Source organism: Pholcus phalangioides, unplaced genomic scaffold (genome assembly GCF_987345545.1).
Source record: "Pholcus phalangioides strain wild (caught in Gottingen) unplaced genomic scaffold, Ppha-v1.0 ptg000022l_1, whole genome shotgun sequence".
Classification (NCBI taxonomy): Eukaryota; Metazoa; Arthropoda; class Arachnida; order Araneae; family Pholcidae; genus Pholcus; species Pholcus phalangioides.
In genome coordinates this window covers 11,818,271-11,838,342 of record NW_028301615.1, presented here as the reverse complement: position 1 = coordinate 11,838,342, position 20,072 = coordinate 11,818,271, and the positions used below count along the sequence as shown (strand labels likewise).

At 38.4% G+C, this 20,072-nt stretch overlaps 1 protein-coding gene across 1 annotated transcript in view; it reads right to left on the bottom strand.

Moving 5' to 3' along the window:
* Positions 1-20,072, bottom strand: part of LOC149069468 (uncharacterized) — a 138,462-nt gene that overhangs the window by 13,703 nt on the left and 104,687 nt on the right. Inside the window, exon 5 of the mRNA XM_089249940.1 lies at positions 844-1,208. Within this exon, the coding sequence (XP_089106066.1) occupies positions 844-1,208 (365 nt within the window). The remainder of the gene's footprint in view (positions 1-843; positions 1,209-20,072) is intronic.

The window sequence follows — 20,072 nt, the reverse complement described above, 5'->3', positions numbered from 1 at the left end:
TTTCCGGTTGTATGGGTAGTTTTGCTGGAATGGCAAAGTAGCCACACTTTTTCTTAATTAGAAAAAGGTTTATTTATTCAAGACTGAATTTATTTTTTTCACAACTCACAGGTCTCATAGCTTTCCTTCTCTTTGATTTTACCCGTGGTCTCCTTTGATTTCCCCCGTATTCCAGCACCACAAGGGGTGTCTATATGATCCCAGGTGCACACGGAGCCCTTGGGGCTCCGCGGAGCACCAGTTGAGAACCGCTGCACTAGTCAAAAGCCTCCTAGATGAGAAAGGCATTGTAGAGTTGTTTCTTGGCGGCCGAGTGGTTAGTGTATCAACCCTCATTTCAATAGTTTAGCTAGTTCCAGCTGGGGAATGTATGATTATTTTTCAATCGTTCGGAATAGGCTTCAAACCATAAGTTCCGGTTCGAGTTGCTGATGGAAAATTATTCTTTGTTCAAACAGACAACCCCAAAATTTCGAGAGGAACAGTTTTATATTCATAGACTTTAACGCTACCGAGATAGTCATTATTAATTTTATTAGCCAAACTTTTATATTGGTAGCAGATTTGAATAGTATGTACTAAATGATATACTTCAGGCTCTCAAATAATATCGATGCAATCGATGATGAAAGGCTGGGCCGGAACTACGAGGCGGGGGTTGGGCAACTGCCCCGGACAGCAATATTTAGGGGGTGAAAGTTTTAGGTGGGAACAAAGAACACTGTTATATTATCGAATTTTAAAGTTGGGAGGGGGGACGGCGGCAAAATAATGTTTGCCCAGGGCAGAAAAAATTCTAGTTACGGCTCTGTGAAAGGCAAGCTCATCAGTGGTCAATCTTACCTGTATGCGTTCTTTTATGCGCCTTGAGATGGGAACTCTTCGTGTAAACTTTTTCACATCCTTCAAAGTCGCACCTGTGAACTTTTCTTCGCTTCAGGTTTTCGGAGTAAAGGTCTGGTGACGTGGAGTAAGTCAACGACATGGAGCAGCCGTTGAGCAGGGATGCCGAATGCATACCCAGCTGAGGTACCATCGTCGGTGAAGTGGACGACGTGGACAGCCTGCTGTATAGACCCTGAGCGAGAAGGCCATTGGTCGGTGGTGACCCGTTCGGAAAATGCAGCGACGGTGTACAACTCGACGACGTTACTGTAGCGTGGTGGTGATTTTTGTGTAGTTGGTGATGAATATGTGACGGCATTGATCTAAAATGAAAATAAAAACGACGGCGGGATTAAAAAGCAGCCAGGTAGAGCATAAAATGTGAACATCACTGCATTTCAGTATCTTCGAGTAAATCATTTCACTGCATATTTATGTTCGATTTTGCATCATTTTTATCCACCAGCAACATACTTTCCACGTTCAATTACGGAATGATCGACATCCGTCGTGGAACCACATAATCCTTCGAATCTTAGTCTTTCTTAGATTTATTTTGATCCACCGATCAGGAGCCCTTTAAGATAAATTGCAATCAATGTTATAACCAATTAATATTGAAATTGTTAACCGTGAAGTTTTACACGTTTTTGTGTCGATCCATTTCCTTTGAGAAACGAACTTCCATCCCGTATTAACATAAAGTTTCAAAAAGTTATCAGAATTTTTACCAACACACGTTTGAATACTGTAGTTAGTGAAAAAAATATTGAATTTATACAAAAATTGCCACGTTTTTAAGACAAATAAATTACACTGGTCGAATGGTCGACGCGTTTCGGCTCTTCAATGGAGAGCCGTCATCAGGACCTCGTGGTCAGAACTCACACGAATGAAGAGTGATGTTTACGTCTGGTCGTCCGAAGAGGTCGTCCTTTTTGTGATAAAATATTGAATGTTTGTGGATCCTACAATGCATTTGAAAAGGGGGGGGGGTTGTTTTTAACTTATTTGAGTTATGAGCACCATTTAACCCCAGAGCTTTCCAAACTTATTTGTCTTACATCCCTTCTTAGAAATCCTTCATCCATCGTGAGTCATAGCTCATAGCATCCTATATTGTATCCCTAGATTTTACCGTTCCCCTGGTTAGTTTCTGTACCATGAGGGAGATGGGACAATATCGCCCACATCGGGAAATAGTGGCTATGATAACCATCATCTTCAGAAAAAAAAAAAGAGCTCTCCTATGACAACTTTGGCACATACCCAAACTCAAATCAGCATGATGAAACTAATCTAGTGTGACTTCCAAACTTTTTACGTCATGGAGTACTCTTAAGGAGAAAATTTCATCATGGAGCACCACTAATTTTGAAAAAACTTATGCGATCGTAATGCAGTGAAGTGCTACGGAATTAGGGATACAAAATAACATGGATATCTTTTAGCACTACCACCTGCATGTATCTGTGCCATTGTTAATCAACTCCGTCACATATAGGCTTTTTACAACAAACTATTGGACGATGCATAGTTGAAGTACCAGCGATAAAACTTTGAATTCAGTATGTTTGTTAACGTTCAGGAAATAAAGGGTAAAATATGAGAAGAGCAGCTTTTCCATTGTCCCCCCCCCCCCCCCCTCCGCAGTGAGCTTTCTCCTGCATATGTAATACCGTATTTATTTTCTTACGCTTGAAACGCGAACAAGGGAGAGAAGAATACTGAGGTAGAGGGGAAAAAATCGATTCTCCCGTTTATATATATATATACTTAAAATGGTGGCCAAGAAAAAAAAGAAAGAAAATTCTGCGGTCCATTTCAGGTTAACGGAACCATTTCAAGTTACATACGGAAACCAGCCCGAATTCAGTTTAATAAATAGTCGTACACCTCTTACCACTGTAGAATAATAATGTGGGGAAACGTAGAAATCAAATAATTTACACGGTCAACAGCAAAAAAAAGTAAATTTTTAAATTTGGAACTCCCTATTTTACATCGAAAGAAATTCAACTCATAACATTTGAAAGAAAATTTCGAGGTATACTGATTGAAATACTTAATTTCACAGTTTTCACGTGCTAAAATGGCCGATTCTGAAAAACTCTTCAGTACTCGATACCTACCACTATTTTCACATGAAAGCTTCAACAACCAACAGTCGACAAATTTGATAATGGAAAAACTAAAGCATGCATATTCACCAAGACTAGATGAAAAAGTTTATAAACTTGCCACCAGGGGGCGTTTTGGTTAACATTATGGTGTAACGCATGTCCGATTTAGTGTACCTAGACACTTTTTCCAGCGCTCTATCTTCATCCATTCAAAAGTTATGACCAATTGAAGATGCAGTGACATATGTGCAGCCTTTTAGAATCATTTTTTACCTCTAAAAATCATTTTGGGATGTTCGGGAGCGAAAAGGATAATTATTTGAGATGAAGAGAGAGAGAGAAATTTCACATAATCTTCAATAACCCCTGAAATATGACAGATAGAATCATGAAAGTAGCATAGTGGTATAGCAATACCAGTACGTGCCAAATGATGAGAGAGGTTAGAACACCACCTGGTGGCAAATTAAGGAAGTTTTGGATGCTATCTTGAAATCTAAGCAAGATAAACGAAAAATTTCAACAACCAGGTCGTAGGATTCAGGCACTGGATCGCAGAATGGCGTTCAGAAAATGACGAACATACTTAGTTAAGAGGAAATATTTATGACATAGAAAAAATTAGTACATTTAAGTTAGGCGCGTAATCATTACTCGGTAATTTGCTGATTATTCATTAGTTTTTCAGTCTTTGTAAGTTGATTTCGTGTAAGTATGTGCTGAACAGCCATGCTGAAAGTCTGTCTGCTTTTGGTGGAGAGAGAGGTTAACGGTGATCGCAACAATCTTCTACCAAAAAAAGAAAAATTTGAAAAGCTGCACAGAAAACGGTTATCATGTGGGCACTGCGACCTTACAAGGCAAGTTTGCAAGGTCTATTTTTTTTGGCATTGTGACAAAACTAGCCCCCCCCCCCCCACAATTCTCTTGAAGAACTTTTAACTTTTTTTTGCCAAATCAAGAGGTACCTTCAGGGCACTGGATCTGATGACGCAAAAGCAGCGCTCCATGGGCTGAATGACATTTTGAATAGTATATAACTTGAAGAGCTTCAAAATGTTTTCAGGAAGTTGTTGCAAAAAATGCAAAAGTACATTGATTCTAGTAGTGTGGAATGCCGTGCAAAAAAAATGAAAATTCTCCAAATACATACTCAAAGCTGAAATTAAAAGACATTATACGTAAGCTGTGTTTGTAGAGATACAAGCAAGTTTCTTACGTAAATGCGCCAGTTTCGTGTTTTCTCTGATTCTCCATTCAATCATATTGAGAGAAATAAAAAGTTCTGGTATTCAATTACCAATATCTTCACGGAGCACCAATAAATCTTTGGAGAATCGCAGTTTGGGAACCACTGTGCATGATTTCAATTTCAACGATGAATAGGTATTTCTAATTGGTATGACTATTTATAACTTGTGCGTGCGAAATAGATCACAAGTCCCGAGCACTTTTGGAAGCTTCAGTGAGTAGCGTAGTGCTCACGAAAAAAGAAGAAAAAAGATACCGTGGAACTCTCTCGATTACGATGGAAATTGCCATGAAACCGAAATTTTTGTCCGTTTACGGGAAAATATCCGTTAATATATAGCGAAATACATTGAACCCCCGTTCCTTGAAACGTGTCTTTAACGGAAAGTATCCGCTAAGAGGAAGTGCCTGTTATGGGAGATTACACCGTATAATGAAAGAAAACTCACTGTTTCGAATTTCATCCCGATTTTCAAGAAATTTCAAGTTTGAATCGGCTTCCTAACCAAAACATAGGGCAAGGGGTGTAGTCTGAGACTTAGAATACATTAAAAAACAGTTTTAGGAGGAATCAATGACCTGAAGGGGATTGGTGCAAGTGTCACAACAAAAAATTACGCGGTGCAATAAATACTCCTCCCCCTCCAAGAAGAGAGCAGCAGTAAATCAATTTAAATCAAGAGGCTCATTTGAATGACCTCATACCTGTGTCATGATGAAACGTTTATGAAATTAGGTTAACATGCATAAAACGAAAGCCAAAGTCAAACGATCGAGTGGAATTGACATTCGCATATATCATACGCATATATTTTTCCTTTAAAAAATTACAACTCATTGAAAGCACGTCCATGTATAATTACCGTGATCATTTTTTCTTTCCCGTATATCTTTTTCTTTGGGCTATTATTGTAAAAAAAAGTAACTCATCCCAGATACGCAGAAAAGAGCTCCGTAGAGATCCCTGGATGTTGAGAAAAAGAAAAAGAGAACAACTCGATGATATATCATATCGTACAACAGTCGTTCTGGTCATGCTGTTGAAGAAAAAACAAATTTTCGAACGAGGCGAGACAGACGCAAATGAAAAATATGTTGAGCTCCGAAATGAGCAAAAAAAAATATAAATAAATAAAAATAAAATAAAAGAGGTAAATCACGTTCGGTCCCGTCTCTCGTTTACCTTTTTTCGATTTCAAGTCATGTACCATTTCATTGCAAATGTCCCAAGGAAAAAAAGTCCCGCCATTGCCAAAGTGAGCACGGAAAAAACGAGCCTTAAAAAAAACGAGGAATCTTAGAAGCCACCCCCGATCATGATGCTGCAGGCAAGAAAGAAAAGTATTGCCGTTTTATTTATTTATTATTTTTGTGTGTGAGCTTGGGGAGTGTACAAGGAACCCCGTTTAAAGCGGCATCGTGTAAATGATGATTGATGGGGGGTTTGAGCGTCCAGCTTAAAGCGTTGGATCGAAATATTAATCGACAACCCGACCGCTTTCTCGTAACTCCTTCTTCTTATCTTTCCTGCAGGGAAGCTTCGGGATGAATTCATCATCTCGAGTATTTTTTTAAAGACGATCGCACCTTTGGCGCCTTTTGGGCTCTCGAATCACGTAGGAAATTTGCACCTCCTGCGCCGCCCTCGGCGTCACTTCCGAAGTCAGGTGAGTGATCGCTTGTTTCATTTTTCGAGAAAAAAAATGTTCATCCTCCTGTAACACATATAACCTCTTTTAATTCCAGCGTGCATTCGATATGAGGTTCCCACGAGAAAGACAAAAAAAAAAAAAGATTCATTTTTTATATTTTATTCATAGATCTTCCTCGAAGATTGTATGCACATACGTACATTCGATAAACTTGACGATGAAATGAATATATCACTAACGTTCAGGATTCGCAGAAAATTCATCGACCCGCGGTTCACTGTCAGGTTAATTTTTAAAAGATGGAAATTCGCCGTCCACAATCAACCAACAGGATAGTTTGGAATTGATTGTTTTGATTCGTTTTCAAATGAATTGCAAATTCATTGAAGTTTTCAAAGGTGGCCGAAGATTGCAGATTTAAAGAGAGAGAGGGGGGGGGGAAGAAGAAACACCTCGGTACCTGGAAGAAAAACAGTGTAAAAGTTCTATTAAAGTTCTTTTATAAAACTCGAAAAATGCAACCAATATGTCTATTGGTTACATTCGCGCGAATGTAACCGGTACACTTATTAGTTTTATTTTTCAAATTTTATAAAACAACTTTTACAAGACTTTATAGTGCAGCGGTTCTCAACCTTTTTTTGGCTCGCAGAGCCCTTTATAGTAAAAAAATTCTATGGCGGAGCCCCAACAAAATGCTGACATCGCTTATGTGACTTATCAAGGAAGAGAGCCTGGGTTCCGTCTGTTTCATCAATCTCAACTACCTAAAATAAAGCTTTTAATAATTTAAAAGCTTTATTTCTTCACATCGGAATTTTTTTCATAACTCTCTGCGGCTTTTTCAACCACCTGTCACGGCTCAGCTTCCCCGAAGTCATTCAGAATATCCCAGGATAATAGAATCATTGGGAAATACGGCCTTTTGTTGAAAACCAGTGCTTCAGTTGACGAGCATTAGCAAGTTTATAATGTTTTTGGTGCTTCAGCATCACACAGAGTGTTCAGCATCGTATTGGACTCGAACCCTGTTTGCGGCGTATTGGCTGAAGCTAGTTTTCTGCGGGTTTCCAGTTTCAAAGCGGGAATGCGAGCCATTCCCCCATTTTCGAAAAAATCTACGCAGAGAGAGCAGCCAAACCTTCAACATGATACATAACATGAAAATCAAAGCATTTATAATCTTCACTTCAAGATGAAGAAGTCACGTGACAACACCAGCAAGAACACGAAACAAACAGAACTCTGACAGCATAAATACGTTGAGGGCCACGTATATAACTAAGAACACACATCTTGTCATGTACCAGTTCGTTAAAAGAATCAATTCCCAGAGGAATGTGTACAAGGTGCATGTACGGTCAAGCAGTAATAGTACTCTCACAGTCTAGTATCGATCCTAATACCCCGAAGAATTAAAAAACAAAAAAATAAAAAAAATAAATATAAGTTATGTCCGAAAGACCAGGGACAGTATTTCTTGAATTTAACGTTCGCGGCCACCTTGGGAGTGAAATTAGAAAGGTAAATATTTCGTGGCACACACACACACCCCTTCCCTCCCAATCTCAAGAAATTCCAGTGACACCGTTATTTACCGTTATATACTGATTAGGAATCACGACCCTATCACTACGTTCAATATAATTTTCTACGCGAAATGTCTCTGAGGTAAAATAAAAAGTTACAGTATTTGGTAATCTTCACATTCCGGTTGAGCTACATGAAGCCACGTAATGTTAGTAATCATACGGTTGGTGTATTTGTACACAATAATAGAGAGAGTAATCGAAACTATTTTTGGTGCAAAAGCAATTTCGTTTCAAAATCCATAGTGTAAACTAATCGTAATTTCATTATTAAGAAAAGATAAGCAACTAATTTTTGCGTTAGAAAACAATAGGGAATCGGCTGTTCGTGGGAAAAAGAATGAAAATTCGTGATTAGTCGTTTAATGATTAAATCGCAATTAGAAAAATCACGTATTTTCAAGGATGAAAATTCGGACCAGCATATTGTTCAGTAACATGTTTCGTCGCACCAGCCTTTTCGAACGGTTTACATTCATGTGTAACGTATTTTCCTCCGTATAACCCGCAGATGCGAATTTAATATTATCGTATAGTATGCAGTAGAGTAGAAAAAAAAATCCGGATTGCATGTTTACATGCGAAAATTTTATTCATCAATAATGAAATCTTGAGAAATGGGAAGAGTTATGCGTAACAGACATGTTCTGTACAAAAAAGAATGCCGATTTTTCTTTTCACATCTATACGCCATCTGTAAAGCTTTTTTAAAAGTATATTTTTTACAAGAGAGAGATATTTGTAAAAAATATACTTTTAAAAAATCTTTACAGATGGCGTATAGATGTGAAAAATATCGGCATTCTTTTTTCTACAGAACGTGTGTGTTGCACTTTTAATGCAATCCCGAGCACACGCAAGCATGAAGTCACAATTATGACAACATAAATACGGCCGCTGTGGTGGTCGAGTGGTCATAGTGACGGACTCGCATCGGAACGTAAGTTCAGGGTTCGAACCCTACCGTTGTCACAGTGATGGTCGGCTGAAGTTGGTTTTCTGTGGTTCCCAACTTCGACGCGCGAATGCGAGCCGAGAGAGAGATCTCTCCAAAAAGTCTCGCCACTGACAGCAACAGATTTACAAAAAGTACAAATATTCAATCATTACACTTCACTCATTTTACTTCTGAAATGTAGATGGCGGCACTGAAAAATCCGACACAACACTGGATACGCACTCAGACTGTTATGTACACACACTTACGTTTCCAGCACAACTCACTAGGTAGTAAATTGCCCATGGCGATAGACCTGAGTTGTGCTCGGTTTGATAAAAAAAGTTAGGAGCCACACATACACTCAGAACACACATTCTGGCATGTACTGATTCGCTAGAAATCAATCACCATTTGTACGGGGGTGCACGCACGTTTAAGTAGTAGTAGTACCAAGAGGAATTTTCAGTGAATTCGTACATGCCGGAATGTGTGTTCTCAGTGTATTATATGTGTATTCCGAATTTATGCTTTCAGAATTGCGACTTCATGCTTGCTGAGTTCAAGATTGCTTTAAAAGTATGTGACGCAGCAACTCCCTGCAGCAGCTCCAGATGGTGTTTGTGTATCTATGTTCCTATGTTATTTTGGATTGTTATCGTATGCCTGAATTGTCCTTCACGTTTGGCGATATTTTTCTGGATCACCCTGTGTAATGATATCTTAAGAAATGGAAGGGGTTGTTTTTTTTTTTTTGTTACGTTGAAAGAAATGTCGATTTTTCTGTTCACATGCAACCGTAACATATATGGAAGTTGCTGTTTTCAGCTAAGGGGCCGCAGAACATAACCTTTCCCGAGGGCGTCATAGTGTTGAGACGGCAATGCATACAACCACCACAAGAGGGAAGCTCATTGAGATCTAGCACACCGTTTAGAAATCAAACTTATTCATGAAAAAATTTATTCATTATAAATTTCATCAAAAATCAGTTCAATAAGTAGAAAGGGTCCTGCTCTTTGATGAGGTTGGGAGGCTGTGGATAAGACGCGGGCGGGGGAAGGGGGGACACACGAAAAGGTAATATGGACCAAAGACACCCATGGGCAAAAAAAAAAAATGTTGAGAAGTGCTGATCTGGAAATACGAAGCAAAAAACTACACGCATTAATCGATGGGGATGAAAGTTAACCGATAATTCGATCATGAAACAAAAACGTTACCGATAACCTGCGATTATGCATAGTTATTCAAGAAACTCCTCCACCGGGGAGATACATGATTTGCGATTAGTTCTTAGAATGATCACAACAATCTATCATTACTCTACGGCAATTTAGTTTATAGCCGATCCCCCGTGAGCCCAGCCCTGCCAAAATTCCGTGACAACCCTATTTAGTATTCGGAGCTCTCGGTCTGGTCACAGGTCGTCCTGATCTAATTAATAGTTTGCGGCAACATCGCTATTATTAATTTGCGTTAAAATTCTCCCCATTGTCGTAAATGTGCGAGTTATGTGTTGTTTTTCTGCCTTCCCTCCTCCCCTGTGAGTTAGTGAGTGGGTAATTCCTTGATCCAGCGCGTGATCGGCTTCTTATACCAAACCGAACCCGTTTATTTTCGGTTGTGTTGGTTGCGTAAGCGCACGTTCGCCCAAACCAATCACGATTTCACGGTATCGTCCTTTGCTGCCGGAAAAACCCGAAAGCAACGATTCCACATAAAAAAAGGCGGGATCTGTCTCTACATCACATGAACTGTAACTTGAGTCTAGATCAGAGGTTCCTCAACCTATGGTCCGCAGACCGGAGGTGGTCGGCAAGCGGTCTTGAAAATTTGGTTGTTTAATTAAACGAAAATTATTCAATTTTGTATATATAACTGCTATTAGTAATGTTCTACGGTGATTCAAATGTTTAATTTGGCCAACATACGCTGACTATATCTCCCGACTTGTGGCAAACATGCCATAAGTGCGGATTACAGACTAACTTTAAAGTTTTCATAGTGTATAGAAATAAAAATGAGAGATAAGACCGTGTTCTCTCTGTGACAGTGTATATGTTACGCTAAATGTGATAAATCCGGTTATTATGCATAATAACTGACTTTGGCAAGTTTGAAAAATTTCTCTAAATTCATCACTTTTACCGTTGATTAATAACCAAATACCCAAGCGTCGTTGGTGAATTTCATGAATGCTAAAAAAATTATTACTTTTACCGACGATTAATGCCCAAACATAGTTGGCAAACATGATAAATTTTGCTAAATTCATCACATTTGCCGGTTATCATGCATAATCACCATTTCGTTTTGGTAAATATTATACGAATCGATCCCATTGCCGTGATAAGATTTATAATTTAGATGATTGTAGTTGTGAACCAGAGTCTGAACAGGATATAATGAACTCTGATTTAACGAATGTTTTCGAACATCCGCGAAGTATAAGTTTCTCCAGTAATGTACCTCCAATGTACCAATGTACTCCTATTTGACGAATTCTGAAATCGGTCTTCGATGTAACGAAATCGTATTTAATTTAACAAACTTCACGATCGTATCCCGATATAATGAACTCTCATTTATTAAATTTTACGATAGTACTCCGATACAAGAAACTCTTTGATTTAACGAATTTTTGATCATGAAATTACGGTTTTAAACATTAGATAATGGAATTCATTAAATGAGAGTTCATTATATCTGGGTCTGACTAATTTATCATACTAATTGGGATTAACTTTCATATTTATCGAATTCACCAATTACACTAGGGTATTACGTAAATCGCAGGAAAATTGATAACTTTTTTAGCATTTATCAAATTTACCAATGATGCTTGGGTATGAAGAAGTAAAAGTGATAGAAGTGGTAAATTCGGTAGAAGTGATAAATTTATCAAACTTACCGAGACAATTGGTGATTATGCATAATAACCGATTTATAATATACGTATATGTTAGTGCATATAAGTGCTTGCATGAGAAGAAAAAATTTCAACAAGTCCGGGAAAAATGATTTCTTCATCGATGTTTTTCAAGTAAAATGCCAGTGCCAACCTCGTTGTTAGTCATTTTAGTAAATTAGAGATATTCTGAAGTCGTGGAAACATTTAAGAATTATCATTTTCTTCATGGAGTGAATCATGTGATGGCTACGGTCTTGCCTAGTTAAATATTTTGCCATGAAGTAGAATTTTATTGACGAAGTATTTCCTGATGTTTTTAAATTCTTCACGAGACCAAAGTCTATCATTGTCCGACAGTGAAGTCTCGAAGTCCAGATGTTGGTTTGTCTGTGCATTGGAATGGGGATATGGTTCGGCCCTCTCGGTCACTGATACTGGAGTGCGTTGACTTAATGGAAATTCCATCTCCTTGGTGTTGGACTAGATATTTTGAGCTTGTTTTGCATATTTTCGTCTTTGAAATCTGATGACAGTTTATACCCATGGAAGCTCTTTGTGTGGAATAGTTTGGAATTTCTCACACTGCCACAAGCTTTTGAGGCGTGTGGCTTGATGCATTTCACGCAGCGTGGCACACTAGTGCACTAGGCTGCAACGTGGTTCCGATTTTAGCAGTTTGTGAATTTTTCCACTTTACGGAAGTTTTCAACTTTCTAAAAAAGTAACGAGCTGGTTTCATGTGAATATAAGACAAAATGTAAGAATTTTGAAAATGTGTTAGCCGTTGCACAGTAGCCGTTGCACACACTATGTCTGGAAGCTAAGCGTTCTCTGATATATGGGCCTGCCAGTATCATTTGTGTGCGCCGCAACTAGACAAATGATATTTATCGCTATTAAACCCGCGAAAAAAAAAGTAATTAAACTCTTATACGATCCGCAAAAATAATCCTGGGCGAAATATGGCCTAGAAGTCATAGTTTGTGCACCCACGATTTAGATTAGTGTTTCTCAAACTGGGCAATATAGCCCCTGGGATGGCCATGCAATCAACTGGGAGGGAGGGGGTGGAGTAGAACTATAAGCTACATTTACAACATGGATATGTTGGGATGGCTTAGAAAGTAAAGCGGAAAAAAAAAATTCTGAGAAGGGGGCACGAGATAAGACAAATAAGATTTGAAAACTGATTTAGATAAATACAATAGCATTCGGCAATAAGATGTCTTCCAGCATTTTTAGACTTCCAGACCATCAGTCACCTCTTCGGAGATAAAATAACAGTAAATTTTGTCTGTACACTGTTTGCAAGAAAGAAAAAGCATTTTAATGAGGCCCCGGAAATGTACAAAAAAAAAAAAAAAAAATCAGTTTTTCTTAAATCACTTTGGACCGTTTTTCAAGTAACATTAATGTGACAGACATTATACAGTATGTAAAAAAGTTACAATTAAAAAGTTATAATTGCTGAATAACAGACGTTATTATATAACCTATCATTCTGTGACAGATTGGAAATAACGACATTGATACAGTACTTCGGGACAGACAGCACATGCGTGGTTTTGGAGTGCCGTCTAATACTCCCAGCTTAATGAAAGAGACTAGTTCTCACAGAGAAAAATACCACAGGCATAGGTCAGTGGTCGTGCGTTTCCTTTTGTTGGCAAGCATTTTTTTCTTTCTTATCCTACCGGACCCACTTTTAGCTCGAAACTGACGGTTTGAGGGCAGAGAACCTGCTCAGTTCACTAAGATTGTGGGAAAGCCGTCATTAAGAACAATTATTTTTCAATCAGTTTAACACCGAATTCCAAGAACTCTTGTACAGGATAGAGAGCCCAGTCGATATATATATATATATATTGACAATAACCGGTGAAATGACTGACCAAAAACAAGGCCTGACTTGGATTCAATGGAGGCACTGGTAAAAGCAGACATTAGGCCACGACTAAATGGTCAAATCAGAGATGCTAGTTAGTGAATAGTGTAGATATTTTGTTTAAATTCGGAGCCATGTTTGAATGCTCCGCTTCCATTGTCAAAATCATGTTCAGTGATTGCCATTGAGACTACCCGTATCTATTACAAATTACTATTTCATTCCCCGAAGAAGTGCCACGCAAGAATGTTTTTCTAGTGGGAACTTAAAGGTGCTTCACATCCGTGTGCTATGCGTTGCCCTTGAGTGTTTTGATGGAATGTCCTATCAATGTAAACGGTTGTCATGAAATATTTTACTGCAAACCAAGGGACGCACACTAGAAGAACGTCAAACTTGGGGGAACACACGGACCGTCGGTTCATCAAAGAGACTTGAGTTGCGCCTCTTGAATATTATATAGCGAGGGTGGGGGGGGGGGGAGAAGAAAATGAGAAAGACAAATGTCCTGCGTCTTTATTTATTACCCTACGGTCAAAACTAGTAAGCTTACTTTTTCTAGTATCTGAAGAAACGTTGAGAAAGCCGGTATGCCAATCTAGATATTTCTTCTCGTTATAAACCTAGCACATTTCCGGTATATCACCATTACAGACAATTTCCTCCTTTCGGGGTGAGTTGTGCCGGAAGTGCGAGTTCTCAATTGTGTGCGTGCGTATGTAGTGTTGTATGTGAAGTTAGTGCCGCAATTCAGATACTGCTGGAAATTTTATCGTACGCCATCGGCAATTTTTTTGTACATAGAAGTAGCATATCTCTGCAACACAAATGGTGGTATTTCGACAATATCGTATTCCAGTTCTTTCAGATTAAATTTTTTCCCAGCAGCGGCATCTATTGTCGAACTTTGTAACTAATCTCGAAATTTTGTCTGAATTCAGTTCAGGTCATCCCATCCATTTAGACAGATGTTTGCACGGGCTTCAGCGAATTTTGCTCTGAGACTATATCATGTTGTTGTTATTGCAAATGGCGGATGATTTGGAAATATCGTATTTTACTTTCTTTAGATCGCAGCACCATTTATTGCCGAACTTCACAACCAATTTTGAAATGATAATCTGACAAAATTTACTGTATGTGTGTGCGCGTTTTTCCTTTTTCTCTCTCTATCGCTTCCCGATCTTTTTAAAATTAACTTTTCAAATGGGCAATTTTGGGACACCCTGTACCTCTGACGTCCTTGAACGACAAACTATCCGACAAATACATTTATTTCAAAGTTAAACTGTTTCAGAAACGCGTTAATGCAACTGACTACCTTCAAATGACAAATTTTGTGGGAATTGTCGAACTTTTTTTTCATTTATATTATATTTGAAATAATGTCGTTCCCAAAATCCAAAACTATTTTATTATTACACATGGAAGAAGTAGAAAATTCATCTGGAGCAATGGTTTCAAAGGCAACAAATAAATGTCAAAGGTGTTTTATAAAAGGATACTTGTTTTTTTAGTCATTTTATTGCATGCAAAACTTAATTTCTGAAAATGTATGCATGACATTTTAGAGAAATTTTTTAGCAGTGTTTCAGTTGATTGTAGCTGTACAATAAACCAGGATCGTGGCTATATCGATGCCCCAGACGAAAGTTGGCGACGCTCTCTTTGAGAAACACTGCCGTATAAGAATGTGTACAAAGTGTATGCACGGTAGTAGTAATGCACAATGTCTGGCGCAATAATGAGCTAATTTCGAGGATATAATGTGTAATATCTCAAAAAGTTATCGAAATATCTCGGAAATTTTACTACTACTTTACCACGCACGAACTTCGGTCACGTTACCATACAGCAATTTACTACCGAACGAGTTTGGTTGGAAAAGGCGCCATCTATCGGCGATCACCTCATGCTGGGGGAAATTTTACTGAAATTTTATAATGAATTATGATTAAAACTACACGCTTTGTAGAAACCTCGTTGTTTGTAAAAGAAGTGCCTCGGAAGTCGTCAGTTGTCTTAACAATGATTTCATACTGATGGAAGGGAAGAGAAAAGAACCACGGGTAGAACGAGAGAAGAGAAAATGTCTACCGATTTGATAAGTTAATTAATTTTTCATAATCACTGCAACAGCCCAAGGCGAGAGAGTAGACGATGGAGCGAAACGTCTGACTAATAAGGTGAAGTAAAATGAAAATCTAATTTCTCGTTAATTAAGTCGAGAGACAATCGGTGGTGAATAAAACATTTCCGTGTGTTGGCCGCCTAAATTAAAAAAAAAAAAATGCAAAGAAAGGGCCACCCTCCGGTTGGAATAAACATGATGTGTATTAAGGAAGATGTTGTGCGTGCTCTGCAACGAAGGCAGACCGATCGTGACCGGCGGAATGATTGAGTTGAAGCGTGTTTTGTCATTTCAGTTACACTTATTGATATCATAGCATTCCGAGGTCGAATCACGTTCACGAGGCATGTCCGGTATAGGCAACGCGATGTTCGTAATTTGCTCCAATTCTGCTGTGCCTCGATCTCGAGCTAGTCCACGAGTCGTTCGATCACATGACCCTTCCGTTCCAGGGTTCGAAACCTTTCTTTTCCTGGGTCTCGAAACTGATTTACTGCCGATCACGTGTGACCACCAGGCTACGCACGATTTTAACTCGAGAAGATAATTAAAAGGAAACGTAATGGTCCTCTTTTTTTTTTTTTCTTTCTGTTTCTTCTCAACCCCTTTCCTTCCCTTTGACTAGCAATATATTGTTTCGCATCTTCTAGGGATTTCGTGGCATTCCTAATGGGACGGAGTAATTGACTGCCGCCAAGTTTGAACCCGAATTTGAATTCGGCCATAACTCTTCAACAGAGACAGTGAAGTGAACTGTTAATGCTGAGAACCAAGCGCGATATTGCATGCTTAGGAAAGAGAGAAGGGAAAAAGTTTCGAATATTCGTCTATGCGATAAATTGAACGAAATCATTATTGAATGCGATTATTTTATTTACAAAGACAAGATCTGCTCGATCGAAAGGCTTATGAAATTACCACAAGCTTTATGGTCAAAAAGGAGGAGGATAGTGATATGGACCCGGACCAATCCCACAGAACCCCATAGGTGCAAAATTATTGAATTTTTCTCCTTAATATGCATGTGCGAGATGTTTAATATTTAAATGAGCTCATGAGGTTGCACTCTATTTTGCAGTAGGTACTATAGAGTGAATTTGTCGGTATTACTCTTAGAGTGCCCACTCTAGACTGCAGACATCCGTCACGTTGCGGGAGCTACCTGTAGCTCTACTAATGGAGTTTTTTTGGGAAAGGGTTTTCATTATTCAGACGCATCAAGTCGTTAAGCCACGGTTATTACACGAGCGTTAATCAGACCGAAAGTGTAAAGCCGATTCTGAACCAGGTTCTTTCCGGAGGTATGAAAAGCAATCGGGTCGATCCCAAAAGAGAGCCGGGTAATTTATTTATTTATCACACAACCCAGTAAGCAGATGCACTTACACTGGTAAGAATCAAACAGGAAACTATAAATAATGTGAGAAAAATTTTTCGCATCGGATCATCCGACGACCGTACAAAATTAGTCGTCCCTCCAGGCACATTTTCCTGGATCTGCGTCTGTTCCGGACTTTTTCAAGAAGAAATCGCGAAATCTAATATGTTGATTTGAATAAAATACTAACTCGGTTATAACGACATCGGAGATTACACAAAATTCTGTCGTTATAACTGAGGTGCCGTTACAACCAAAGTTGATGTTTTCAAGACCTTTTTAGAAAAAAATATAATCAGATGCAATCAAATACATATTGGAAAGTGAGATAAGATACGGTTCAAACATATTGCCCAATGTCGAAGAAATTACCAAATATTTTGTATAATTGGCGAGAACAAAAAATGTTACGGCAAGTCTGCTGAAATGTATTTCACGGGAAAAAAAATGAACTTGAGAGAGTGGCAAATATGTGAGATGATTATTAGAGTCACATTCTTTCTCATTGTAACACAATTTATAAATTATGTAAATTACCTTCATTCCTGATTCCAGTAAAGATTTATAGAGCAGGCTTTTTCGTTTAAAAAAAAAAAGAACATTTTTATAAAGAATAGTTGGGATGGGCAAAATACAGAAATGTTTCGTATAGTGGTCATGTCAATGAGCACGTCGGAACGTGTAAAAAAAATGCAATAAATCTTAAATCTTTTTTTCAACATTAGGTATCAAATAGAACAACAGAGGAACATTCCCTGGATGTCATAAGCTCTAATCTTATGAATTTTTCGGGAATACGTAATTGAAACGGAAGAAAAATTGGAAAATAGTTGTCGTTATGTGAGAGGAGGTTGCACGTCATTAACATTATAAGCAAAGTTCATCAATATTATTCTCCATGGGAAACAGTTTGAACCGCCAATTATTGACGTTAAAACCGAGGTGTCGTTACAGCCGAGGTCGTTATAATCAAGTTTGACTGTAATACTGAGCGATCACATGAATGTGTTTACCGAAATCAAAGAAATATCTGTCAATTCATCGTGAAACAAATTCAACACGATTTTATACATTCCTTTACGTGGAACAAAATAATTTTTTCGAAGTGTTGATTTTTCTTTATTTCATAATTGAAAAAATAATTGACGCACAAAAGAAACAAAATACATAAGATCACAAAGAATTTCGGAAAATTCTTATTATTCTTATTGCGGCTTACTATAGAAGAAAAAGTAATATTCACATCCAAATAAGGTGAGAAAAAATCAAATAATACACATATAATATATATATATATATTATAAACGTTCATTTCATACATGTAACATGTTTTGCCCTTGAAGATATTTGCAAACTAGTTTACAGGACATTAAAAAAAAAGCGATTTCCTTCGAAAGTAAAAAGTAATGATAATCTTCGGATTCGGCTGGGTGATTACCCAGAACAAAAAAAAAAAGAGGGAAATATATCATTGATTGTGTGATTGATAGGCACGCGTTGATATGATTCATAAGCGTGTTGTTGTATTTTTCGGTGTTTATTATCGTTATTTTGTCCCTGCAAAGGCCTATAACAACAACTCTGAAGATATTGAAAAACCCTATGCATAATAGGAAAAAAAAAGATAACGAGGAGATGTGTTCGAAATGATTGAAAACCGTCGTATGCACAAAGTCGTAGAGTTAGGATAGACGAAGGTCAGAATCTGCGAGTAACCATCAGGATTTATAATCAGTAACGACGTCTTTTGTGCTCGTGACGATCGATCAATCGATCGGTGTTACCAATCGTGATCGAAATAATTCTCGTAACAACTTCTTGTATACAACCAAAAAATTCTTCTTGTTACTGTGTTTCCCCCGTCATTATTATTAATATTTTTTTTATATATTATTATTATTGTTATTTATTAAATTAACATTGGGAAAGCTTTCAAAAATGATGACTACACGATTTTCAAATCATTTCTCTAATATATCCGGAAGGAAAGGACGTGGGTGCGTGAGGGAGAGAGAGAGAGAGATCGACGTGTATATACGGTGTATCCGTCTCTGGCATGATTAATGTGTTCTGGATTTTGCCAGGTAGTTATTAAGCCACCCTCCTATCTAATACCCTCAGCATCTTAATTTGACGTAATTAAATTATCACTCCTCCTCCTATTGGTACACCCCTTTGCACGTAAGGAGAATGCGTGAGGGGTGTACCTGATGTGCAAAAAAAGGGCCTCGAGTCCTATGGAATCTGGCATAAATGGAAGGGAAGGGGGTTGTGGGTGCAACACTGCCGAGAACTGTGAGGAAAGGTCGTATTTAGGTCCTTTTTTGCGCACTCATGCTTTTTTTTTCATAGTGAGGCTTGTTATTAAAGCCGCATGAAACTTATATGGGTTCAGGGAAGTTAATCGACGCAATGAAAATCGGGCCGTTCTGGGGTTCCCGTGGCAGCTTCGAAATTCACGGTACCGAGAAGTTTCTTCCTTCGGGTTGTTTTGACAGACAGAGATGGGGGGGGGGGGGGTCAGACTGGTTATGAGTGAATATATCCCGTTTTAGTTTCTCATATTTCCAATAAGCCATAAAATGAGAGAAAAAATGCCGGGATACTATGCTTTATGTGGAAAATTCATCGCCAACAATTCACGGCCACGGAATTCACTAACATTTCATCATTAGGGAAACTCGTCGACAAGCAATTAAATCATCGACAAATTGACATAATGAGTAAGTGGATGAGCAGGTGAGAGTGAGGCAGTGAGCAAGTGAGTGGGTAAATGGACAAGTAAGTGATTGATCAAGGGAGCCAAGGAGTTAGTGAGTGAGCAGTTGAGAAAATGATCGAGTGAGAGACAGGTGAGAAAATGAGCGAGTAGTAAGCAGTTGAGAAAATGAGCGAGTGAGTAAGCAGTTGAGAAAATGAGCGAGTGAGTAAGCAGTTGAGAAAATGAGCGAGTGAGTAAGCAGTTGAGAAAATGAGCGAGTGAGTAAGCAGTTGAGAAAATGAGCGAGTGAGTAAGCAGTTGAGAAAATGAGCGAGTGAGTAAGCAGTTGAGAAAATGAGCGAGTGAGTAAGCAGTTGAGAAAATGAGCGAGTGAGTAAGCAGTTGAGAAAATGAGGGAGTGAGCAAGTAAGCTTGCCACTCACTCACTCATTCACCAATTCATTCGGTCACTCACTTGTTCAATCACTGGTGACGGACTGTTGTAGATGAATTGTAATTGTTTGACGGTGAATTTTCCTAGCGGTGAACTATCCTATCGGTGAATTGTTGCCCGTGAATTTTCTGCAAATTCGGAACAAAACGAAAAAAATCACCGCTCATGGAAT